Genomic DNA, 27,757 nt, shown 5'->3' on the forward strand with positions numbered 1-27,757 from the left:
ACTGACCTTTACCTTTGTTGATTCTTACCTCTTGCAAGATTGCACACATTTCTTAACACAGATGAGGTATGACCTGTTGCACATATGTTTCTGGATTTTCTTCATGCTCCAAGTTGTTCCATATTCTTTTGTTTAACATAACATTAAGTGCAAGAAAATTCTAAATTCTTGATCTGAACACACATTCGTGATCTGAGTGTATGAATGTATTGAATTGGAAAAGGCTGTTACATATCCATTGTGAAAATGTTAAATTGTTTGTTATATTTATCGTAAACAGCTTAAAGCTTGTAACAGTATACATTTGTGTATACTTAACTGTATTGTTTTATTTCTCTATGAATTCTGTCATACAAGTTGCAAATCATTTGGTAAATGTGTAGCTCACATTACTGTATGAAACGAAATAGTACATGGAATGCTTATGAGCTTATTTTGAAAAATTTTATCATTATTCTTCATTATTTTATCTTACCTAGAATAAATTCTAATTTCTGGTATGGTACATTAACTCCCCTTGCATATGTCTATTCTCATTCAATGCTGCCTTCACATCCACAAATTTTCCTACATGCCACAAGCCTCAGACTCTCATATACCACACAGTCAGTGTGATAAATCATAATGCAAAACACTATCCTGATGTATTTGACTTTCACTCTTTGATTCTACCAAATTATGACTCCTTGTTAGATAATGATTAAGCATAGATATTTTTCAGTTGCTCTCTTTCACATGTTCATTTCCTTTCTCTTTTCTTCCTTCTTCTCATGCATCTCTCACAAAATGTACTATGCCTAACTCTGCCTTTTTGGTAATGCTTTATAAAATGTGTTCTGTTTTCAGTGTTCTCGCATGATACTGTTCCTTCCTTTTTTTATATGATGTTATCAGAAACCCTTGTTTTCCATTGCTTCCTTAACATCAGGACTTATGATAAGCATTTTATTTCTCAGTTGGGGATTGGTATAAGTCTGCCTTGTCATTCATGGACTTCTCATTTTTATGCTTCAGCTGACTAGCAAGATAGACCATTTTCTTTACTTCCAATAGTTTGGGTCACTTTTACTTTTTCCCACATCCATTTTGCCACCTTCTTCTCACCCTTACATCTCTCCTGCATGGCTTGTTCAACATACACCTCCTTTCTAAGGCATTTCATCAATCCTCTGAAGGTTTTGCAGGGATACACTTTCCTTCCTCCTCTTTACCACTATTATACACATTGTTCCTATCTTTTCACATTTGGTTTTGTTGTTGGGATTATATTGGGAAGGATGCTGCCTTTTTGGAGGTTCTTCTGCCATTGTCTTATCTTTTGTGACTTCTGGATAGATTTTTTCTTTATCAGTTTGTTTCTGGAGATTTTCCAGTCTTTCGAATTATGTGTGCTCTACGAGTCCATGTTCAGCCCTTAATTTTTGGTTGCTTATTATTCTGATTCTGATACCATAACCATTTCTCATCCTGCAAATTCCTGTTCTTTACCATTTTCTATCATTAGGGGTTCAAAATTTTTTTGTGCATCTTAAAATCAGGTTCATTGTTGCCAGCAGTTTCAGAGACTTTTGGATGGTTTCTGGTCCAGTGAAGGTATGTTTGAACTATTTTGTTCCTGTGTGACAATTATTCACTACTGATTCATGGGTGATCCAAGTGTGTCACAAGAACTTTTCATCCTTTTCCCTCCACCTTTGTTTTTTTATTTTATTTCCCTGTTAACTTGTGATCCAGTTATCTGTCAGAGTCTGTTCAAGGTTGTGTGAACCATTCTATCACAGAAATTTATCACACCTATCAGCAACTTTCTTCAGGAATTTACTCTAGGTTTTTTTGTCCTGTGATCCAACTGTCCTGCATCAACCAATATGTGGTTTTTCTCTTAATCCACACCGAGGGGACCTCCCAGGAAAGGTTCTGTTCTTACAGTTTATCTACTCTGGGATCTAAACATTCCACCCACGTGTTTGCAGTGCATGGTGACCTGTGAAGGGGAGGAGAGGACGGTGGTGGTTGAGGAGTCCAACCTTAACACATCACTTTGGCCTTGAATTTCTGTATACAGGTAGCCTTGGGTTAGCCCCCTTGGGTCAGTTTGCTGGTCCACTTGGGCTATGGTCAACCAAGTACCAATGTTGGATGTTCTCAACAGGTGTTATGGACATGTATTTGATGCTGGTATTTGGGTATAGTGCTCACTAAACCCTGGTGTTTCTGCATTGTCCTTGTTTGGCATTGTAGTGCATCCCATTTTAGGTCTCCATGGTGGGTGTGGTCAGTGGGCACCAAAATATTTCTTTTATTGTGGATCCTCCAAATAAAAAATTTAAATAAAATAGTGAAAAAACACGACCACGTCTTGAAGATTCTGAGTAGCAATCTTCAACATCTGTAACACTTGTTGTACCTCATTTTCTTATACTACAGTCTTCTTCAGACAAATCTGTAGGGCAAATGTCTTCCCTTTTCTTTCAGAAGGGACTAGAAGGACTTGCTGGCTCTCCAAAGTCAGTAAAGAAGCTTTGCCAAATTGGTGGAAACATCCATATCTCAACAAAGTGAACTCCTCTTCATTCAAAGGCAATTGAGGATATACCTTTTGAGGTTACACCTCATGCTACTTTGAATTTGTCACGAGGAGTTATTGTTGAGAGGGATTTGAAGAACACCCCCGAATTGGAGATTCTTGCTGGTTTCTCCACTTAAGGAGTTTTTGCAGTGATGTGTATCTCCACTCACAAAGATGGAATTACAATGCTGACAAATGTCATTATTTTATCATTTACATCACCATGTTCACCTGCCCCATCAAGGCAGCTTATCTTAATTGCAGGGTACGGCCATACATTCCAGACCCCTCCAGTATGTTTCCAGTGTCATTAGTTTAGTCAATTAAAGACGTCATGTTGTGGTTCCTTGACATGTGCTTGTTGTTGTTGGCAAGGACCATTATGCTTATGAGTGTGAAACTGACCATCATTGCATTAATTGCAATGGCTCTCACTCATCCTATTTTCGTTCTTGCCCTAAATGGTTGGAAGAAAAAGAGGTGCAGTGTTTGAAAATGATTTATAACATTACTTATCCCAAGGCTTGAAAGTTGCTGTCCACCACTTCATCTCGGATGTATGTTGTTGCACTTCATTCTACTACTACAGTGTGAGTGTAGACTGATCTCTCTGTGCCTCCAAAATAATCATTCTCAAACCAAATGAAATGTCTTTTGACCTCCATGGTTAAAAAAGTTAATGAATCAACTTCAACACCCATCTGTGTCTCTTACATTCTTTTCAGCAAATCCCAAGATCCACTTTCTTTGGTTCTGGGTACAGGCATTTCCTTGGATACATCTTCTTCTTTCACCCCAAGATGCAAAATGATCATTCATTCATGTCCTCAGTCACTGGAATCCCCTTCCAACAGCAAAGACCTGCCCAATCGACCCATGGCAGGATCCATGGAGGTTGATAGATCTCCCTCAAATAAAGACAGTAAAGAAAAAAAGACATGGTCATAAACAGAAGGGTTTCTTGACCCAATTCACCTACACATAAATAAAAATGGCTATCTTGTTACAATGGAACTGTTAAGGTTTACGTTCTAATCTGGATGATATCAAAGCACTGATTGCTTTGATACCATCCTATGTCTTTCCTTACAGGAAACATTTCTGAAACCTGTCAATAAAGTTACCTTTCAGCAGTTTTCTTTGTACAGAAATGACAGGCTGTGTGATGGACGAATGCATGGAGGGGTGGCACTGTTGGTTGATCAGCATGTGCTTACCCTGTCTTTGCCATTCGACACATCCTTGGAGACTGTAGCCATCCGTATTTCCTAGGGTCGTACCATCAATGTTTGTTCTCTCCACCTGTTGCCTGGAGAGACCTATGATCAATCAGATCTTGATGCTTTCATTGAACAGTTGCCATCTCCCTTTTAAATCCTGGGGAACTTTAACGGAAATCAATCCCTCTTGGAAATGCTGATATTGATGGGACAGGTTGCTCCATAGTGCATATGCTCTCTGATCACAACCTTTCTGTTTTCAATACTGGTTCTTATACTTATTTTCATGCACCTAGTCAGTCCTTTACTGCTATTGGTATCTCAGTTTGCTCCCCTTCACTATTTTTCCACTTTTTGTGGAGGGTTGACAATAATCCATGAGACAGTGATCATCTTCCTATAATTTTGAGAGAGACTGGCCATGGTTGATACCACTTGATCTGCACACCCTCATGGAAACTGGATCAAGCAAAGTGACCCTCTTTCACATTCTGCCATTGTCTGTAAGCCATCAATAGATGACTGTGTGGCAGCAGTAACTGACTGTATTATACAGACAGCTGCTCAATGTATTCCTAAAACCTCAACATGTGTTCCATGATATCCTAATTCATGGTGGAATCCTGCCTGCCACATGGAAAGGAAGGTTAAAAAATGGGCCTGGAATACTTTTCGTAGGTATCCCACACTCTCGAACTGCATCTCTTTCCAGCAGGCCCGTGCACATGCTCAATGGGTAAGATATCAAAGCCAGAAGGAATCTTGAATTAAGTTCACAACCAGCATATCTTCTGTCACCAATTCCAAAGTCATATGGGACAAGATTCCAAAGATCATTGAGTTATATAATTCTGTCCCTCTCTCGATCTTACTCTCTGGCCAGGAAGTTGTTGATACCCAGAGTGTTGTTGATACTCTAGGTAAAAGCTTTTGCCAGGTATCTAGCACTTCTGCTTCATCGTCCACCTTCTTAACCATCAAGACTCGAGCAGAGCTATAGCCTCTTTTCTTCTGAGCTGATTGTTTCTGACTATAATCACCCCTTTACATTGGTGGAACTCAAACTGGCCATTCATTGGTCTGGCAGTACATCGGTCTGACCTGATGATGTATACTACAAAATGCTGCACCATCTATCTCCTGCTTCTCTTGCTATTCTTCTGATTATTTTTAACCAAAGCTGGCAGGAGAATGTTCTTCCTGATGCCTGGCACCAGACTATTGTCCTTCCTTTCTCTAAGTCTGGGAAGGATCCCAAGATTCCTTCAAAATATTGTCCAGTAGCTTTGACAAGCTGTCTCTGTAAGATCTTAGAGAGGATAGTTAATGCTCGTCTTGTTTGGTTCCTCAAATCAAACAACCTCCTCTCGCCTATCCAGTGTGGATTCAGACAACAGAACTCCACCATGGACCACCTGATTCAACTTGAAACACTCCATCTTACTGTTGCAAATGGGCTCTATATCAATAACTTTCATATCTTGTCAGTCCATGGACATGAGTTTTTTGAGCAGCACCTACAGACTGTTCTTGAATCTTTTAATGAAGTGGACCATGGCAAACAGCTTTAACTTCTCTCTCTCTCTAAAACCATTTGCATGCACTTTTGGCACCAATGGGGTGTTCACTCTGATCCTGAACTCCTTATTGGCAAAGTTGAGCTGCCTGTGGTCCAGGAGAGAAAGCTCTTAGGGCTTATCTTTGACCATAAGCTGATCTTTATACCACACATCAAGCAGCTTGGGTTAAATGTACAAGAGCACTGAACATTCACCGTGCCCTCTCTTCCACCACTTGGGAAGAAGATTGATGTTCTCTGCTAAAGATATATCGTGCTCTTATTCAATCAAAACTCAACTATGGATCACTAGTTTATTGCTTTGTCAGGACCTCAGCCTTAAAGATGCTGGACTCCATTCATTATCAAGGACTTCGGCTCTGCACTGGGGCTTCATGCCCTTCCCTAGTTCAGAATGTATACATAGAGTTTCATGAACCTTCTTTGCACCTTTGATGTTTGCAACTGTCTTTACTATATGCTTTGAAATTTCATTTATTACAAAGCATCCGACCTGGGGTTGTGTTTTCCTTCCTCAGTGGGCCATGCCATTTCAGAACAGATGATATACCATTGCATCTTTTGGCCTTGATATCCAGGTGCAGTTGGATGAATTGGGTCTGTCTTTTGATAACATTGCTGTATCCACTGTGAGCCCATCCCACCATGGGTTCTTACAGTCCTGAAATGTGACCTTTCTTTAAGTCATCTGAGAAAAGCAGATACTCCCAACTGGAAATACTGTCTGTTATTTGCTGAACATCTTTCAAACCATCCTTCCATTCTTATTTATACAGATGGTTTGAAATCAGGTGACTATGTGGACTCTGCTGTGGTTTGTTGTGGTTTGGTGGTTACATTCGACTTGGACTGAGCAACGTGAAAACAAGCTTTTCCAAATAAAACCTTCTATTTGACCTTGGTCATCTTGTTGCTGTAAGGATCAGAAAGAGGAAGTTGTTCTAACTAGACTACACATTGGTCACATTTCTTTGACTAATTGTTTTCCTTTATCTGGGACTGATGCACCAATGTGTTGTCTGTGTAATACTTAGGTCACAGTAAGCCACATTTTACTTTCTTGCCATCGTTATGACTCTGAACGATGGTGCCATTTTAAACATGTTCTGTCCCTAGGTTTATCCATAATGTTAGACAGTGTTATTGGTGATGTTGTCTACCTTGAAAATGTTTTTAGTTTTTTAAAGGCCATTAATCTTTATAATGCTGTTTAATAAGTTTTTTTATTCATACATTAGACATTTTTTAATGTGATTCCCTTTTAAGAAACAAAGTACATTTTAGTTCGATTTGAAATTAGAAAATGGCCATAATGCCAAATAACTCAACCAGGACTGGAAAGGCCAACTTTGGTGACTAATGCTGCTCTTTGAACTACGTGTCAGTCATACTGGCAAGTTATAATTAAAATTTTGCTACAAGTCTTTTAAAACTTTTATTACTTGCTCAAAATGGCCATAACGTCAAACAACTCGAAACCAGTACTGGAAAGATCAACTTCAAGTGAGTGATGGTGGTTTTTGTACTTACCTGTTGGTCTTCCTGGCGAGTTGTGATAATTAGTTATTCTACAGAAAGTCGTTTACAACTTGTATTGCTGTAGTTTTTCTCATACTGCTGTAAACTAGATGTAAACATTGATTTTAATGCATTTTGTTTTTGTTTTTTTAAGCTCTCTTGTTTTACCTTAATTTCCTTTTATGAATTTTACTAAATTTAATTTTAACTTTTCTGGATGTTTGGCACAGATAGCCTAGTTGCTTTGTGCCATAAAACTCCAAACCAACCAACCACTTTACCTGAATAATATAATACCAGTTAGATTACCCATAGTCTTTTGTTTTTGATAACACAGTATTAATCATCTTGTATATGAATTTTATAATCTTATTTGTGTGATATTCAAGAAAGAACTTTAATCTTAATTATTAATGTCTGATTAATACCTTTTACTTTATTTTAGCTTGATCAAACATACAGAAACATCTCAAGTTTTATCATTATTTCCCCATTCAAGTTGGTTACCTTATCCTTTTCTTAAAATTTTTTCACAGGTTCTGGAAGTTAACTTTTCTGTAAAATTTGGATGTAATTCATTAATTCTATAATTGGTTTTAACAAAAACAACAGAGATTTTATGATTGCTTACCATCACATATAACTAAACTTCTATTATAATTGCCCAAGTAGTAAGAACAAGATCCTAAATACCATCTCTCTAGTAAGATCATTCAAAGCAAGTTTTAATACAACCTCTCTCATCCTCATATTAAAAACATGAAAGTGATAGACTAACTATTTGTAAAACAATCTGTAAATATTCCTTTCATTGTCAACCATCTGCTATAGTAACTCATATAAAGTGGCAGTATGCAAAATTCTTCCTTTTGTATCAGGATACTCAAACACATTTTATATATTTTTCAGCTGCAGTGTTATTAGTTCTTTTATTATTTAGCTGATTTCTAATAAACAAAGTCATCCTTCCATTTCTTTTTTTTTATCAAAACATATTTTTATGAAAGACATTTAGACTTTCTAAAGTATCCTCATTTATCCAAGACTTGGTAATAGCAATCGCATATGGTGGCATATGTGACCTTTAGCTGAGTTATAAGATTAGTACATATTTATAAGTCTTGGACAGTTGTTAGCATGAACGTCACACTGCATGAACACGTGCTAAATTTCAGAAGTGTTTATGTGATTACAACTAACTAAATCTATATTCAGCACAAGTTTAGAATGATAAAACTCATGAATTTTGGTCATTACAACATACTAACTATCATTAAAGCTTCTAAATCTATAAATTAATTGCAGTCACCTCCAATATTAATGTTAGAATAATAACTTTAAGCATCTGTATCAGTACCATCAAAATAAGATGATGCAACCCTTTAAAGTCAGAAACATTCCCCAAACATTAGCTACATCATATCTGATTAAATGTGTACAAATATCACTTCCTTACCTTTTAAACCTGTTAGTTTGCTCCTTTTTTTTTCTCCTAAAAGCTATTCAACAAATAGACTTATTCACCATAACTGAATCAACTTTAATCATGTTGGTTAATATTGACAAATTTATTGTGACTGTTTTTTGAAGTACGATAAAGACGCTAGAAAAAGAAAAAGAATTTTAGTTTTTCAAACAGAAATTGCTGATTCAAATAAACTAATAATTTAAATTGGAAAAAAAAATTACATAATACTTTTAAGTATAAAAAATTTTGGATACCCCTGCTGAGTACACTATTAATCATGTAAGGCCCTGTTCTATACTGTAGTATCATTTTTAGAGGCACAGATATATTTGAAAAATCAAATATTTTGAACCTAATATGATTGCAGCCTGGCAGTAAAATTCTGTAAATTGTTGTTTGTGAGATTGGGAGGTCAAGTACAGATAGGCAAGAGAAGGAATTAAAACTTGTGTAACAAGAAATAAACTCGTACTAACTAACGTAATTTTGTTTATTTGTATTGAAGAATTGTCTTAGTATCCATCTCTACATTACAGGACTGATGTCAGGACTGACTATGGGCCTCCTTTCTTTGGATATTACAAGTTTAAGAGTTCTGGAGAGAGAAGGCAAACCCCATGAGAAGAAATATGCTCAAATAATCATTCCACTTGTTGAAAAGCACCATCTTCTGTTGGTGACGTTGATTTTTGGAAATGCTGCAGCAGTTGAAACTATGCCTTTGTTTTTGGATAGAGTTTCCAATCCAATCACTGCTGTTGTTGTGTCGGTTACAGCTGTACTTATATTTGGAGAGTATGTTATAATAAAATTTGTAACCAATATTTTTACTATGAAATGTATTTTGTAAACACTTAGTTTTACAAGACATGGAAAAAGCATTGTTAGTTAAAATTATATATAATTATATAAAGTTGATGGCTTGGGCTCACATTATTTTTGCAATGTCTGTTATTAGTACTATGTTAGTTTTTTTAAATCTAGAACTTGTTCAGTTTTTCAGCTTGAAAATAACAAATGGTACCTTTGAATGTGTATAACTTTTCAACACAGGTTTATAAATGAAAACTAAGATGTTTGAATTAATTTTGAAGTTTGTAGTATTGTATATTATGTTTTATGTTGATAGCTTGGACTGTCATAAGATTTTCTAAGAAAAATTGTGAATGAGACCTTGTATTTCTTTTTCATAAGAAAGTGTGGCCTTTCATTCACATCATTATTTCAATTTTTCTGTCACTTACTGATTGATATGTTTTTAGTTTTAGGCAAATGATACAAAGTTTTGCAGAGTAGGCATTGCCATAATAAGGCATTCTTTAATTCACTTAGTTCTAATACTTGTTATTAAGCATAGTTGGTTAAAGTGAGAAAAGGTGGTAAAATATTTTAACTTTTATGAATGAATTCGAGTTTGACAGTCACTTGTATTTAATTTATTAAAATAAAAGTACAGTGAAATTAAACGACCTGTATGCAAATATTTTGAAACTTTTAAAGCTATTGCAAATTAACATTAGTCATATGTATAACAGCTTCTGTTAAGATTTTTGATGTAAGCTACAGGTAGTATTTGTATTAATAATAAAATAAAATGAACATTCTGCCAGTCCTTAATTTATTGAATTTTTACTTTATGTATTTCTTGTGATAAGGGTTAAAAAGGGAAAAAATTAGATTAACATTGTGCTATTTCTTTTTTTTTGCAAGTCATTTTAATGAACTACATAAAGCTCTCACTCTCTGAATATAATGAAATATATTGACAAATCCTATATTCATCATTTGCATTAACAGGAATATTTCAGTATTTTACCAATCAAATTTCTCTAGGATTGAAAAACTGTCATCAGTTTCTGTAGCTTTGTTATATGACATGCATGCTTAACTGAAGTATATACTGACTGCCATTGAGCAATTGTAAGTAAATGTAAATTTACCAAATCAGTATGCTAATTTGAATGCATGCAACTATTTGGTTAATAACAGTTAAGTTTCTGAGGAATGTATTTTGTCTACTTTCTCTTTTATTGTTGGGATCAATCTATATAGTTCCATCATTTGAGTCATGTTACAGCAATAAACAAAATGTGTTGAGGCCTGTACTTTTGGGCCATGGGTGTGTATATTATAAGTAAGATAGGTAAACCCCACTGTTTAGTCAGAAAAGAGTAGCCCATGAGTTGGTGGTGGGTACTGTTGCAAAGCCTTGTTTGTAGCTTATCAGTTAGGAAATAGAAATATAGTTTTTGACCAGCCTTGAATGAATATCTGAAATAAAATGCAAACTTTTGTCATATTTTGAGTGGCAAGGCTGCAGGACAATTTTTTTTGGAAGGAACTGCAAATATTTATGGTTGTCTCTCTCACTAACTGATGGGGAAAACAAGAGCAGCATGAATACTGTGTATATTGGTGCTGTTTTCATGTATGAAAAGAGGTCTTACAATTCCATAAACCTAATTTGGAAGATGTTTGAAAACTTGAAATGTTTGTTTTTAGATTTATATACTTTTCTCATATTTAATAAGTATTTTGACATATTGTTTTGTCTGTTTTATTTCTATACTGTCCCTTCAAATCCTTTTCATACCTCAAGTAAGTGATTCTGCTTTAATATGTTGTGAAGCTTCGGTTTTGTATTGAAACAGTAAGTCAATACTTTAAGTAATTTTGATTAATGTATTATTTTAATCATTTAATCATTAGTATAATATGCAATTTGATTTTTTTAATAGGGTTGTACCCCAAGCGCTTTGTACAAGATTTGGTTTAGCCATAGGAGCAACACTTTCACCGTACGTACCTGCCAGTCATTATCACTCTTTCAAACTATTACGGTGTTCACTTTTAGTCTGTTTCAGTACATGCAAGTTACAAGATATGAATTTGGTATTACTGAGACATATTAAGCCTTACCGACAGATATTTTAACCACAGTTAATTTATTCTGTATACTTGATTCAATACAATTATTTAATATCTTATTACTATTATTCTCCTTGTTACTGAATGACTGGTTATATTATAGTGGTTAACATATGGATTTAAAATTGAAATGTTTGAAATTCCATTTATGATGCCACTGAATACTCCACATTTATCTTCTGTGACTACATTATAAAGTGACAGTCAAACTCATTTGAATAAAAGACTCAGAAAAATAAAACTTGAGGCAGTAAGCTTCTGCTGGTTCTCTAGTTTTTCCTATAATTAGTAATTAAGAATTTTTGAAACCTATACCTAAACATTAGAAGTTTCTGACTTGACCATTTTGTTTGTACAGATGCACAAACAATGCCATTTAGTTCAAAATTTCCAATTCCTTTAAACTGAGCCTAATGTATGTATTAAAAGTAAGAATTAAAAATCTTTAAATTGTGTGTGTGTGTGTGTGATTCACCTGGCTAAGAATTATAAAGATGAAGTTTGTTTCAAATACACTTGTTTGTTGTAACACTTACATTGGTGTGTATATATTTGCTACAAGTGATGGTAAATAAAATATAATAGCCTATTTCTTTAAAGTATAGTGTCTTACTCATTTTTTGAAGTTAGTGACTTATGAGCTTTTCAAATTGTGATTATGCTATTCAGTTTTAATAATACAATACATTATTTTAAATGCATATAATACACTTCTTTGATTTGGTATTACAGTTACAAAACATGACTTAATTTTTTAGAGAAAACAATAAATAATTGTTATTAAAATAAATATTGTCATTTATCTGTACTCTTAATTTTGATATTTAAATAAACTGTGTACAAATGACAAAAATTACACTTAACTAGTTAAACTTATTCACATTATAATATTCTTTTCATGTAAATTTAACATCTCAACCAATATTGTATCACTTGTAACCTCCTGATGTGCTCTGGTATTGGATGTAGTAGATAGTGTGTTTGACTTTTTTTTTTTTTACATTATTTACTTTAACTTGTAAGTTCTAAGAATTTCTACTAAACTTGCTTGTTTCTGAATGATTCTTTATGTGCAGTATGCTTTTCTTTAATGATCATTTTGTTTTCAAACTCACTTTGGATTTATTATTATTTTTTCCCAAGGCTTGTATATTTCTTGATGGTAATTTTTTTACCAGTGGCATTCCCAATAGCCAAGCTGCTTGATTGTATGCTGGGAGAGGAACAAGGTACATTTTACCGCAGAGCTGAACTGAAGGTAGTTTGAATTTGGTTTGTTAAATACCAACAATAATATTAATAATATCTTTTTGTAATATTACCTACACTGCGACTTTAAAACTCAGTACCAATAAAGCTGATGTTTACACTTGCTAATTTACAAAAACACACATTGAAGTGAGTACTATACTTTATTTCAAACTGTGGCAATAAGAATTGGCTATCACTTGGCAGTTTGGCATATTTCTAATTGACCATTCACACAATTTATTAAAATCCAGTAAAACAATGTTGGAAAAGGTTTGCTGTAGTTGAAAGTGAGATGCTAGTTCTAATAAGCTTGATCCAAAATTGTCTTGTTGCATTGATTGGTGTTTACATTTATGTTAATCTAAAATCTACATGTGAGGCTCCTTTTAACTGTTTGATTGAGGGAAAGATCATAATTGCAAATAATTGTTTGAAACTGAAGGTATCCAAATATCTTGGAAATACATAATCTCCATCACTGCATACAGACCAACATTTTTAACCATCATATAATCATGAAATAACATATACTGTAACTCTGAGTGTTTTTAGTGTATCTTGACAAAGTTTTGCAAGCTTTTAGTAAATATTGCAATAATTTTATTAAAGATTTGTCTGAATGAATTAACAAAGCCTTTACTGAGTCAACCTGAACCAAAGGTGATTTTCACACAAAGAATCGAGGTGCTTTCCATCTCAGTTTCATATTTCATTTGTATAATATCTTAAAATTTTGTATCTTATTTTTTCTATTCTAATACTAACTAGGAAAATCATCACTATATAATGAAATGAAAAGTTGGATTTTTTTTTGTTCTTGCAAGAATAACTCCACCTTGAAACAGGCAATTACAGTTGCTTATCCTAAAAACTGTAACTTCTAATCTTTTCATGCCTGCTTTCTTTGAATTATCTGATTTTATTACAGTACTTTGGATACTCTGTGTGAGAATCAATAAACTACAAACTACTCCACTTCAACTTGTAAGCATTTGATCTGGTTACAGTTATGCACAAAGTGTGACTCTTCTGGTTTTCTCATTGAATTTTGTTTGTTTTGTTACATAACCTAAGAAATTTCTAAGGTTTAGGTTTCAGTTACCTTTGTTAAGAAAATATATAATGGTAAATAACATAAAAAATTTAGCACTTTAGAAATGAGGCCATTTGCATTCATATTGTATGCTTCGGTAAATTATTTTTTCTACCTTTGTTTGTCTAATAAATAATTTGTGAAACCTTTTGATAGAACACTAAAAATATATCAGGCACTAGCACTGAATGCCCTAAAGCCACTATAATTTATTTAGCTTTCTAGCTAATCAATAACTTGGTTAAAAATTTTGTTACTTTTTAGAGCAATAACGTTACTGAACATACACCAATATCTTCTTACAAACTATAATTTTTTACCATAAAAACTAAAGTGAAGTAAGATTTTTGTACATTGCTGTATGTTTTTAAGCTGATTTATAAACAAATAGAAATGAGTGAATAATTTGCCTGAATTAATGATGTGAAGGTTTTCTTTGACAAATTTATATATATTTCAGCAAATCAAAAAGGGAAGAGGTTAAGCTTTAATGTTGTTACCTGTCAGTATGTACAGTTTGTACTTTTAATTGAATTGGCACTAGAGAAACTGATTGCTGAAGCTATAAAAGTTAGAGAAGAATTCAGAGGGAAAACTTATCGCATAAGAGTAGAGATTGAGAATTTAAATATTTCCTTTACAGAATAAGAAAGTAAAGGATATGATATATGAAACTTTGATTTATAAACTATATTCTGATGGTAAGTTTATTAAAATACATTGGTAACAAAGTTTTTTTTCTAAATATCAAATGTAACTCTAAAAATTCATGATTTGCACTTTTAAAGTGCAAATGGTATGAAAGTATCAGAAAAAAAGATGGACTTAATGTTTTGGCATTTGTCTTTATTATGTGTACTTTACATTCATTTTTATAGAATTAGAGATTTTTATTTCACTAAATATTATTTTATGTGTAATCATTCAGATGGAAACTTGATTACAGATGTTAGATATTATCTGATGGAAACTGGAGAAAGCAGTTATATGAAAAAAATTCTCAATTATTTTCAGTATTTAAGGGTTTTTGTTAGAAATATAAACATATCAGATTTATTAAATGCCATACATGATGAAATTATTTTTGTTATCATGATACTTCTATATGAGAGCAAAATCATTGGACCTGGGATCTTAGGACACACAAGAAATCAGTATTGAAAACAAAATCTTGTCAGATAAGCAGGAACTAATGCATGAACATACATAGTATTTCATATCTGTTTTTTAAAATACTGAGTTTGTAAATGACTGTCAGTAATTTACAAAATGACCAGCTTCTTCATACCTGATCTAATCATTGCAATTATAATTACTTGTATGTAGTGGTTGCCTAAATATTTCATGAAATAGCCAGATTGTATGATGAGCAGTCTAATTTTGGTCACTGAAACTTGAGTTAGTGTCAGAAGTCCATTGTTGATTAATCATCCTAGTAGTGAAAGATAAATATTTAGTGTTTTAGATACCCTAAAATGCACCAGAGAGCACATATTCCCCACTTGCTTTTCATGGGGCCTTCTGATTCTGACTGGAAACTGGGAATAACCTAGGTTCATTTGCTGTTCCTATCACTGAAACTAAGATTGCTCTGTTTGTAAATTCAGTTGTTATATGCATGAGCTAACAATTAAAGTTGAATTTGGTAGGCCTGAAAGTGATGTATTTATGTTTAATATTGTGATAAAATTTTAATTTTCCCATCTTCTAACTGATGTGTTTTACCTGAAAGGGATAATAACAATAGTAAATAATATTGTTTTAATCAGATGTGTTTGTACATTTCTTTAGGCATTGGTTGATATTCATGGTCCTCAGCCAGTAAAACAAGAAACATCAAGGATTGAGGATCCTTTAACATTGGATGAAGTAATTATTATACAGGTGAAGAACATGCTTATTTATTATTATACAAACATTTAACCTCTGAAATTTGGTATATTTCAGGAAACTGTATATTTAAAAAGGTTATTAATCCAGGTTAAAATATTTTTCTAATAGGTTAATTATTGAATGTCTTATTTATATTAATTTAAATGTTCATACAATACTAATAAATTTTTCATACACACACAAAATGTACTAAAACTGATGTTGAAATGAATATTTATAACAATTGTAACTTTGAAACATTCATCAGTAATTAACAACTTAATAATACAGCCCAAAATGAAGATGAATTTAAGACATAAGGATTTAACACATATATTCAGAATTATATAATGAAGTATAACTACTTACAAAACTAATAGGATAGCAATTTAAAAACATACATTAATAAAACCAAATCCATAGTTGATAGAAATGTTACTAAAAATACATTTATAAATATGATTTTGTTGTTTTTTAGTGAACTAATTTCCAACTGCTTATGAATAGGGAGCCTTATCAATGAGAGACAAAACTGTTCAAGATGCAATGGTACCTATAGAGAAAGTCTTTATGATGAGTTGTGACACTGTTCTGAATGAAGCTGCAATGATGAAGGTGCATTTTATTTTGAAAATACTAAACAATATATATAAATATTTTCTACATACAAGTTTTCAACTGTCTGAACAAAGTGTGTTTGATAAATAGTGAGAACTACTGTGTGTGTGATGTTTGTTAAATACTGAAAACTTGAGATTTTCTTAGGAAATTGGGAGCCTAAATAATGTAACATACAAGTTTCCTAAAGTGATAAAACTGTTGGTTATGTAACCTAGTTTTATTAGATCATCCAAAAAAACTGAATGTCAATATACTTATGTATTGCAGAGTACAGAGCCCAGTCAAACAGCAATGCTAGAACCATGAAATGTAGCCAGCATGTGAGTACCCAACTTGTTGGGTATTTACATGGTGTTGTTATTCATGCACTGTGCCCACTAGTCTCTGAATGTGGTTGTTTTGGAGGTGCATACCTCCAACCTGCTCAGCCATATAATATACCATCATGATTTGTAAACAAGTATTTGTCCTAGGTGATTCTTTGAAAGTGTAAACTTCACAAATATTTATTTTGTAGCTCATATTACCCATTCTGCTGCACTTTCCCACTAAAGTGATAAGGTGAAGTGCACATATTCATTATAACCAGCTTTTAATTCAACTTTGATGACAGCTGGCTGTTGAAATTATCTTCCTGAAGGGCTGAATTGCAATATCTATTGTATTGCCAATATATCACTGACTCACTATTTTATTGTATGGGTCAATGGATAAGTTTCAGCCCTTAAGTTATTTAATAAATAACATGCATATCAATTATTTTGTTCAGTTTCCAGGAGAGGACCAGTAATATGCAGAGCTTTTCTCAGCTTGCTCTCCCTTTAGTCAGTATACAGCATACAATACTTAATCATTGATTAATTTCTCTCTGTGAATACAGCCAGTTGAACCACTAGTACATGCAACACCTTAAATCATTCAGTCCTTGCATTATTAAAATTTTGAGCTATATCCTGCTCGAGAAATATTAGTTACATCACAGGATGACAGTCACATTTTGAAGTTGTATAATAACTGTACAGTAAATCATTCTGCACATTTATGGAATTAAGTGCAATATTAATGATGATATATTTGTTTAAATGTTTTGCCACTTTTCTGTTAGGGACCCTATAATTAGTAAAGTCACAGACCCAAAAGCATTTTGTTGCAAAAGAGGATTTAAAAAAATTGATGGAGACCATCAACTTTTGGAACTTTTAGAGTTAATCAAAATTCTTTAATCAAAACATGTTTAATATTATTAAGGTACCCAAATTGCTGTGAGTGACACATGAGCTTTAGTATCAGGAATAAGGTGAAGTTATTCTATCCTCTTGTTTCTAAGGTGTGGATGTGTTGGTCAGTATATGAGTGTGTATGTACATATTTGTTTAAAAAGAAGTTTACATCTTATTTGTACATTTATGTATTTAGACTGTGGCTTTCGTCTTTCGGATCATAAAAAATTTCGTATGACAGTTTACACATGATAGATGTTTGTAGTTAATCAGAAGTAAATCTGTAATTTTCTTAAGTTTTCAGCTCCTTTTTTTCTCCCCATAGCCTGTTGTAGGTAACTCTAAACTAGTGTTTTGACTGTTTTTAAATCTCTTTTATAGACATAACTAACTGGTGTGTAACAGTTGTGTCTTTAGAAAATTGTTTTGTGAGTTGAAACATAAACTAGTGTCTTATTTGTGTCAGATTCTGTAACTGTTCTTCACCAGTATTTTCTCCTCACTTAATTCTTGAATTCAGTGAAAAAAATCTTCAGCATGTTTAAATCTGTTGCTTCTTGTGAAAGCAGTGAGATAGTTTTTCTTGCAATATAAAAATAAATTCTATTTTTTCAGATTTATGTTAATGAATTTCAGAACTATAGCATTATATTAGTTTTCCAAAGGAATGAAAATTCTGTTGTAAATTGGTAGTTGTGCCACAAGTGTCACTATTGCAATACAAATTTCTTTAACGTATAAAATTGTAGAATTTCCAAAACTGTATTTTGTTTTTTACACATGAGAAGCTATAAATTATCTTAAGGCATAAAGGAAGAAAAAAGTAGACTTGATTAGAGCAGAGAGCCATCAACAGTATTGTTTTCATAAGCATTGTAAATACATAATGACTTCACAGAAAGAAAAATATGAACTGGTTACTTGCAGGGATATTTTTAATGCAACAATTACAATAAAATATAGAAAACTGAAATTACTAAGATTTATAACTGTATCCGCATGAAGACAGAGATATGGCAGGACAATGTATATTTCATTATTTTTTCCATTCTTTTCATTCTTTCATGTATAATCCAGGTGTTTATTTCAAGGAATCAATGAATGCATTATGATTCTGGTCACATAACACTTTTTTTTTTATGAGAAAAACTAATGTAGCAGAGTGAAATAAATCCCAAGTCACTAAAATGTTTTATTTTTCTGAATTTCAAACAAATAACTTGTGCACAATGCAAATAGTAAGAGAAGTGAATAAATCATCCTGCAGGAACATTTTTTAGACATGAATAACCTAGATAACAGTTTAAACCAAGTTCCAAAAAGTTTTGGGCTGCTTTATGCCATACTTTTTAACATTTTTTAAATTTTGTCATTCATTCACATACCTAATTAAATCTTGCTGGAGGTTTTAGAAACCTTCCTCCAAAAGAAAAAAGTTGGAGATCAAATTTAGTTTAATTTATTTTCAATTAATACAAACAACTTTACTGCAATAAAAATATTTTCTTCTTGCATAGTTTTTAATAGTTTATGGGGCATTTAAGTCTGTCTTTACTTACCATATATTGACCTATATTAAGTTAAGTGTGGGAATAAGATTATGGCACTATGCATACTTTAATCTTTTCCTGTGAAACAACTGTTTATTGACTGATTACAGACTGAAAATATAATCTGTGTTGTATAAACATATTCAATGTTATATATAAAATTATACATTAGGCCTCTATGTTATAGAGTGTATTTTCAGTATTACCTTTGTTGAAAAGAATTAAAACAGTTGGTTTTTATTAATTATAATTTTTAACAATAGAAAATATCTGACTTAGGAAAAGAACATAAGAAATATTTCTTAATTTAAATTTGTTAAAAATAATATTGAACATGAATCAATCTCTTACTTTAGTCTTGTGTAATAGCAGCTTCAATATGATAGGAATATTATGGGAAATCAGCTTCTTCAGTTTGATATTTTCAGTGATGACTGTCTAGTTTGTGATGCTTAAACAATTTTTGAATAGGAGATGAACACTATGATAATAATGTTTGTGAAAAGAATGTAAGCTACTTGAAGTATTTTAATTTGAATTATTTACAGAGGTATGTAAAAATAAATTGTCACAATGATAAATTATTTTTAAATGTAAAAAGATGTCTATGTAAAACTTTTGACTTCAAAGTTGTTCTTACAACAAAATATTGTTGTATGTACTAAATTAAGCTATTGTATTATTTCTTAAATTTTAACTATCACAATAATTCTATTGACATTTCTAAACAAAAAAGTTTTAAATTGGAATGCAATACATTCAGCAATGTTGTGACTTAATAGTAAATTACAAATGTTAAGAATTAATATTCTGAAGCCTTCTAGGGTAATTTTTAGACATATTAGGTGAGGCAGTAAGTAAGAAGTAACCTAATTTTTTCATGTTAGGTAGTGATTAAGACAAGCTAATAGTGTTTCTGTATATTAGTCAGTAAACTGAAGAGAAAATTTCTGTTATGGTTCTTGATAGATTGTTTGGGCAGGACATTCCAGAATTCCAATTTATGAAAATTCTGTGCAAAATATTGTGGGTATTTTACTGGTAAAAACACTTATAAGACTGAACCCATACCAAGGTGTTACCATCCAGCAGCTGATGGGCTCCAAATGTGTTCGTCATGTTCACAGGGTGTCTGAAGCTATGCCTCTTTTTGATTTGCTCAATGTCTTCCAGACAGGACGATGTAAGCTGTTAGAATGCAATATCTTATTATCAAAGTTGTTTAAGATAGTTTTGTTTGCTGTTGTACATTTTATTTTATTGTTGTTAAAATTATTATCTGTTGTGGACTGGCTAAAGGTATGTATGTCAGACTGTCCTTTGTTTACTTCCTGTTATTGCAGTACTGTAATTCAGACCTTGAGGGTGTGGATGCACTATACAAGAAATGGTAAAATCCTATTATTATGGTTTAGAATATTCTAAGAGTTTCTGGAGTCCATTGTTTAATAACTGCCCTCCAAATATTCTATCTGTTCAACATTAGCATACATAGTACCATTGTTTGAGGAAAATTTTTTTATATCTAAAGAATGCAATGAAACAGTAAATTGCAACTATTTTTACTTGTATCTTATTTACTTGAGAGTGGTAATGTATCATATCTACCAAAGTAAACTTAGTTGTTGTAACAGTACTTTTGTATCACAGCTGCTCAAGAATAAACTGTTTAAAAATAAGTGATATATACACTACATGTCTTTCACTAGTGGCTACTGTAGTTGTAAACATCATACATGCTGCTTTGTTTCTAGACCAAAAATATTTTAAATTTGTTTTGTTTTATGAATCAGTGTTTTATATAAATGCTTTAAAGGCAACATAAAACAAAAGAAGTATTGAACCTGAATGCTGTTTTTTGTGTATGTTTAAACTTGAAATATTTTGCAAACCAGAAGCCTCAATAATTATATCTTTTGAAGAATGCCACACACACTGAAGTTTTGTTTATGAAGATACACAAATTTCTTTTGAAAAATAGTTATACAGACAATTCTTGTTTAGTATTATTATGTACAAATAGTTTTTAATTTTGTATTTGGAAAAAAAAAAGAAACTGTATAAAATTTGAAAACTTGTTCAGTAAAATGGAAATTTTGTTATGAATACAATGCCTATATGGTCGTTTTCATCTGTGGAATTTTAGGTCACTTGTCCATAGTGCATGCATCCTCTGGATCACCAGAAAAATATCAAGAAGATTTCAGCAAAAAAACATATTCCTTTACAGATGTACGTTTAAATCCTTGACTTTTTACTATTTCATTAACTATATCACACAAAGGTTTTAAACATTATTTTGGGCCTTAATGACTTTAAAATATATTTTAAGATATCTGTGTTTTGTTTTAAGTTCAGGGACACTGTTATAGATTATAGTGACTCATTAACACAAGGTAAAAAGAATAGATAAATATTATTGTTATTACAGTATTTAGGGTTAATTTAATTTTTTGGTAGGTAACATATCTTGGCTTTTCAATAAATTTTATGGTCATTACATAAAGTCGAGTGATCTTGTCAAAAGAACTGAAGAAATTAAACTAAGTATTTTTATTGTTGTGAAATATTTCTGTAATATTAAGTTTATGAAAACTTAATGTTGTTGTTAACTATGCTTGAGATGTCTGCTAGACTGAAAACAACTATCAGCATTTGTTTCCTAGCTAAAATATACTTCACAAGCAGAATTGACAAAAGGAATTACTGTTTGTTTATTTAGAATTAAACACAAAGCTACACACTGGGCTATCTGTGCTTTGCCCATTACAGTGATTGAAACCTGGTTTTTAACAGTGAGTTCACAGACATACTGCTGTGCCACTGGGGGGTTCTACTTCTTGTTCTGTACTTTATTTTAATTAAAGTGCTAATATCCATACCAGTCATCTTGAGAATTCATTTTTACTTCAAGTGGGTTTTTTTGTCATCATGAAAAAGAAGTATGGGTAATTTAAAAAAATATTTTGTTTTTAAATTAATACTGAAACTAATATATCAAAAGTCTGTTTTTATTCTTTAACAGTATCAGTTACAGTTAATCAAATAGTTATTTCAGGTACTTAAAATTTTCATGTAAATAGGCTAAACTTCAATGATAATAGATTATAAATTGTTTTGGAAAGGGGAACTTTCAGGTGCTAGCACTTCTTATGGTGTATATTCTGTGAAAAAGATTCATAAACTTTAATTTGTTAAAAACATTTATAATTATAAAAAATTTGAAGTACATTTGTCATTGCTACCTTTAGATGGATACTAAAGTTTGGTTTTAGATTAATGTTATAGTTTTTCTTACCTTTTTTAATGTTCTATAATTGTTATTACTCTTTGTACAATTTCTTGTTCTTTATTGTGTTATGTAGACTATAGTAGGTATCATAACATTAGAAAATGTGATTGAAGAATTGATTCAAGAGGAGATTTTAGATGAGAAGGATATAACAGAAGCCCACTTGAGAGCTACCATGGCCAAAGCTCGCTTTGCTCGTTCCTTGTCATTTGCTACTTTTTCTAAGGCAGAAAATTTACCTGTAGGTTCATTCTGTGATTTATATCAAACTTTAGAAATGATGACTTAAATAAGTTTATTTCTAAAGTGATATTTTTAATATTTAAACTTGTAATAATTTATAATTTTCACTGATAGACTTTATATATAAATCTGAAATAAGTGAAGGCTTAATGGAAAGATAGATTTTTAGTAAAACTAGAAGTAAAATGAAATTAACATTGTGAGCTCTAGATGCCTAGTAGTATTTATTGTGGACTTTTAAGTTTCATCTGTTGTTTAGGAGCTTGATGTTTATGATGTGGTAAAATTGTTAAAGCCACTCAAATGTGTTACATGTTAGATTCTGTAGAAACATAATATTTTACATGCAATATATTTATTTCAGGTTATGTTTATTAAAAAACATGAATTGTCTGCTTTCCTTAATTTTATCAGCTACATCACTTTTAAAAGCAATCCTATACAATTATAGACATCATAAATGCAGTGCTTAAGCCATAAAATGTAAAGAGAAATAAAAGTATTAGTAAACCAACATTTTGTGAAACCATCAAAATTTGATAAATATTCATTTAGACCTAAATAATGAAAGTTATCAATTTGTGTCAATAATATTTAATCTGTTTTATTGTGTGAAAAAATTAAGTGTTTACGTATAGACATGTACAAGTTTGACATCTGGGCTTAATAAGCTTGAAAATAGTAAAACTTTGAAGTTTTATTTTCACAAAATATTTGTACAATCAAGTTGCCTTATGTTGTTTTATGTACAAAATAACATAAGAAGTAGTGATTCATGAAATTAAACCTTTTATTTATTTTAAGGTGATATTATGATGTACTTTGATTAAAGTTTGTTTTGTTTGTGTGTGTGTGTGTGTATAAGCATTTAAAGCCAGTGCTTAGTTTCTAGGAAGGAAAAACACCAAGTCTCTGTCGATATGTTTGTGGAGGAGTTTGAGTTTTGAAAAATAAAAGTTTAAACATTATTGATTCTAACTACTATTTGGAAGGGGCTGGAAAGGAGTTATGTAGCTTACTACTTAGACCAAATATCAGTTTGTAATGCAGCTGAGGCAGTCTTTAAAATTGTTATTTTTATTGTTACTAGCTTTAAATTGAAAGTAAAATTGAGAATTGAAGAGATACAATAGAAATTAAGCATTTGTTTAAGTTCAGATTGTGCAATGCATAATTGCCAATTCTCTGTGATTTAATTAAAAACAGTTTTAAACATTCTTCGCAAATTTAATGGTATAAAAGCTTATACATGATCAATACAAACTGCACTGGTAGTCAATATAAAGTAGTTATAAGGAGCAACTTTTCTAAAACTTTAGAAAAATAAGTAAAGAGCACCAAATACTTTTTCAGAACACCATGAAATTGGAGCGATCAATTCTAGAACAAAAGTCATCACTTGTAGGAGTCAAGTCAACAGCAGCAATCTTGACCACTATTTCTCCAAAATATGGTTTAATGCGCACAGCGGAAAGAGTTCCTAACTCTGATGACACTACTGATCCACGTGCAAATTTACTCCAGCCTGAGTCTTTTCACAATTCCAGCTCTAATTCAGAATGAATTTGATTGCATATTTTTCTGCTGTGAAGAAAATTGTTATTTTGAAGACATAACTCATCCTTATGTACCTTAGCTTCAACTTGGTTCCTTTTAGAATTCCAAACCTAGTATAAAATGAACCTAGTTTTCAGCTGTCAAGGAAATTATAAGTTACCAACAGATTATATCTTTTCCTGTATGAGTAATTAAATTACATTTCTTTCTCTGAATATATTGTTTCAACCAACTTTTTATAACCTACGTCTAGAATTAGAAATAATTTTGTGGATATCTTTCATACTTGAAACTTGTGACTATGGCAATAATGTTTGTAAAAACTGCTTTTGTTTTCTAAAATTAGTGAGTTTTATTCCATTATAAATTTTACACTGAAACGACAAAGTATCATAGCTCTTTCAATATTACTTGCAAACTTTGCTGTGAAACAAAGGTTTTACTTCTCAGGAATTTTAATTTCATTTTGGGATTTCTTTTTTTATTATGATCTGTATAGTAGCATAAGATTACTGTTACCCATAGCATGGAATCATTCTTTAAATGTTTGGAAGGTTTCACTGCCACATTTAGTAACTCAAAGCTTTGAAAGTAAAGTAACCATTTCTTATTCTGGCTTACTGAGTCTGTAGTTGTAATTAATAACTTTTGAATGAGCCACAGTGAATATCATTGAGTCCTACACTTTGTTGTTGGTTAACTTAGGCTAATTTTCAAATAGTTCTTATTCAGTTCACTTTATCATACAGTGTATTGATGACAATGTTTCATTGATGCAGTTCACTGTGTATATTGGTATTATATAAAAGATAGTGGTACAAACTGTTTTGTTTTCTTATATATAGATTTTTTTCAGCATACTTAAATATTTTTATTAACTTTTTAAACATATTTGTTAAAAATTTATTCTTTAATACCTTTGAATTTACTTTGATTGTATAATTCTATACCAAAATAGGCTTGTGTTCTGCTGTGTTGCTATAGTGTCAAGCAGATAATAACTGCTAACTAGTAGGTCAAGGCTTGTTTAATAGTGTTGAGCTTATAGTAACTAGTCAACTTAATCATTAAAGGTTAAGATACTAATATTTGGAAAAACAGCAAAATGTAAGAGCAGAATGAGGCCATATTACAGGTAAGAATACCTAATCATTGGTTCCTTTATAGTTCAGTTAGTAATTCTTATAATGGCCAATTAATGTTCTGAATGTGTTACAAATATTCTAATGAACTTAAAGTTTATTGAACATAGTAGTCAACTTCAACATATCTGTGAACTTTAATGGGTATGTTATATCTCACCATGCAAATGAAACTCGATGGAACAATACTTGTAATGATGGGAAGATGTTTAACCAAGTTCTAAAGATAAGATTATCTTAATATAAAGGATGTGATAAAATATTTAGTATTACGTTCACATTAGATGATTGATGCAAAACATTATGCATAAGAATAATAACAGGCCTTCTCTAACAACTGGATGCCTTCCCATGATGAGTTGATTGAAATCTGGGACAGCACCATGTTAACTTGACTGCACACTGAAAACTATGCTGTAACATAACTTTATAACTGGATGGAAAAGAGGTTGTGTTTTGGCTAGTGCTATAAACTCCTCTAGTATATAATCACACTGTCCATAAACTTCTTTATATACTTAAGAAGTTTGGTGTATAGATATTTTTTTAATTTTATAATAGGTAATACTTGTATGACAAATCATCCTGAGGGGAAAATCCTGCATTGTTGAAATATTTATTGTGGGCATTTTTCAAATTTAGCCCAGTATTTTGTAGTGATGATTCTACTTATTGAAAGAAACCTTTATTAAATTTTCTGAGTGAATCTTTTGTAACACAGGAAAATAAGTAATTTATTATATGTAAGATGATACTTTTTATTTGTGAGTAAAGAGTACCTCAGAATAAACACCATATTTTTGTATGTTAGACGAAAACAAAGGATGCTATTTAGATTTGGATCTTGTCAATAATAACCTATTTCATCTTGTGCCATCTCTTTTTATTGTTGTAGGGCATTTCATTGTTGAAATCTTTCACACGATGTTTAACTTTAACATTTTAATTTGAGTAGTTTATTGCTAAAATTTTAGTTATTTTCAGTACCTTCTTAAGTAGTAAAGTTGCTAAGTTTAATGATAACCAACTAAATGGTCATTATAAAGTATTCTCATCATATGAAAATTTGAGATTACTTTTTATTTCCTTATGCATTTTCTGCAGTTATGATAGTTTAATGTTTGTAAATTACATTTGGTGTATGTATGCTTAGGCAACCTTGTATTAATTTTTTTGTCCCTCAAACTTTGTTGGGTGACTTATGCATATTAGACATTATGGAAAAATTGTACAAGTGCTATTATTCAGCAAAGTACAAGTTATTTGTGTAAGTAACCAAAGTACAAGTTATTTGTGTAAGTAATTACTGTATGCAATTTTGGTTCAAAAGTATGAACAAATGATGCAATATTATGTAAAGAAAGTGCTGAAATATATAAATGTATGATTGAGATCTATTTATAATGTAGAGCCTCCCATAACCTGAAAGTATCTGTTATAAAGAAGTGTTGCATGCTATGAATGTACATTTAAAGTGGTAGTAATTATGGATCACATTCCATTCGAAAGATGCTTTACTAATTGAGAAAACTGTATAATTTCTGATATTTGTTATTGTGTGTGTTTAAATAAATGCTGTTTGCTAACTATCTGTACATTAAAAACAAAACTTGGTAAATAGCTGAATCTTAATAGTTGATGAAAGCAATCATTGTGTGTCTAGGGAAAATTTGCATACAATGAATAAACCCTTAAATCAATAAAAACACAAAATATTACATAAAATCTACTTAGTCATAGGTGTGTGTGTGTGTGTGTGTGTATATATATATATATATATACACACACACACACACACACACACACACTTAAGTTTGTTATAACCTAAATGCAGCCAAAACAAAAATAAATTAAAAATAATGAACAAAAAATGCTGCACTAATTAAAAAGGATACAAGCTGTAATGTGGAATATAAAATGTACCCTGGGTTTTGGAGGTGATTTTAGAATAGGACCCACATTGTGGTGGGGATAGTGTCTATCAATCTTAACCTCCATTTGCCAGTTTCATATACAGAAATAAAGGAATAGCAATAGATATCAAATAGAAATTAGGAGAGTGAGATGTGTATGCTCAAACCCACAATGCATCACATTTCTATCATCCTTTATTGCTTACAGACAGTTGTGGGAAGGTGACTGATCTCTAAAATAAAGAAGAAAAAAGAAATAATTAATGGAAAAATAAGAATAAGAAAATCAGTGATGACGAGAAAACCCACTTGTAGAGAAATGTGTATGTAAAAACGGCTGGTTTGGGTTGAGAAAATTTTTATGTAGAGGAGGGAACGTTGTTCTCTCAACCCAAACCAGCTGTCTTTACATGTATAAGAATAGGAAAAATAATGTACTACTATTTCGGGGTAAGTTAAAAACATACCTCTTGAAGTTAGCATTTCAGCCCCCATTATGATAGAAAGGCACTAATTGGTAGGCCAATAAATGAATTATATTAGTATGAAGAGTCCCATCCAGTTATCTAGATAAACTGGTATAGCACCTTATTTTTTTTTTATTCAATTAATGTTTTTATTTTGTTTTCTTTGGAGAGCAGTCATCTTCCCACAACTGTTTGTAGGCAGTGAAGAGTGATACAGATGTGAGACATCGTGGCTTTGAACACTCACGTATTGC

The 27,757-nt window shown here is 31.7% G+C and overlaps 1 protein-coding gene across 10 annotated transcripts in view; it reads left to right on the forward strand.

Annotated features, from left to right (window-relative positions):
• The window catches only part of LOC143240772 (uncharacterized), a 32,938-nt gene extending 6,187 nt beyond the window's left edge, over window positions 1–26,751 (forward strand). For all 10 annotated transcript variants that reach the window (XM_076483785.1, XM_076483781.1, XM_076483786.1 and 7 more), the window contains 9 exons: window positions 8,891–9,149; window positions 11,093–11,152; window positions 12,426–12,540; window positions 15,418–15,510; window positions 16,006–16,113; window positions 19,859–20,072; window positions 21,036–21,121; window positions 22,255–22,422; window positions 23,778–26,751. In XM_076483785.1, coding sequence (XP_076339900.1) covers window positions 8,891–9,149; window positions 11,093–11,152; window positions 12,426–12,540; window positions 15,418–15,510; window positions 16,006–16,113; window positions 19,859–20,072; window positions 21,036–21,121; window positions 22,255–22,422; window positions 23,778–23,987 — 1,313 coding nt within the window. In that variant the 3' untranslated portion in view covers window positions 23,988–26,751. The remainder of the gene's footprint in view (window positions 1–8,890; window positions 9,150–11,092; window positions 11,153–12,425; window positions 12,541–15,417; window positions 15,511–16,005; window positions 16,114–19,858; window positions 20,073–21,035; window positions 21,122–22,254; window positions 22,423–23,777) is intronic.
• Window positions 26,752–27,757: the final 1,006 nt, after the last annotated feature.

Source organism: Tachypleus tridentatus, chromosome 13, assembly GCF_004210375.1.
Source record: "Tachypleus tridentatus isolate NWPU-2018 chromosome 13, ASM421037v1, whole genome shotgun sequence".
Lineage (NCBI taxonomy): Eukaryota > Metazoa > Arthropoda > Merostomata > Xiphosura > Limulidae > Tachypleus > Tachypleus tridentatus.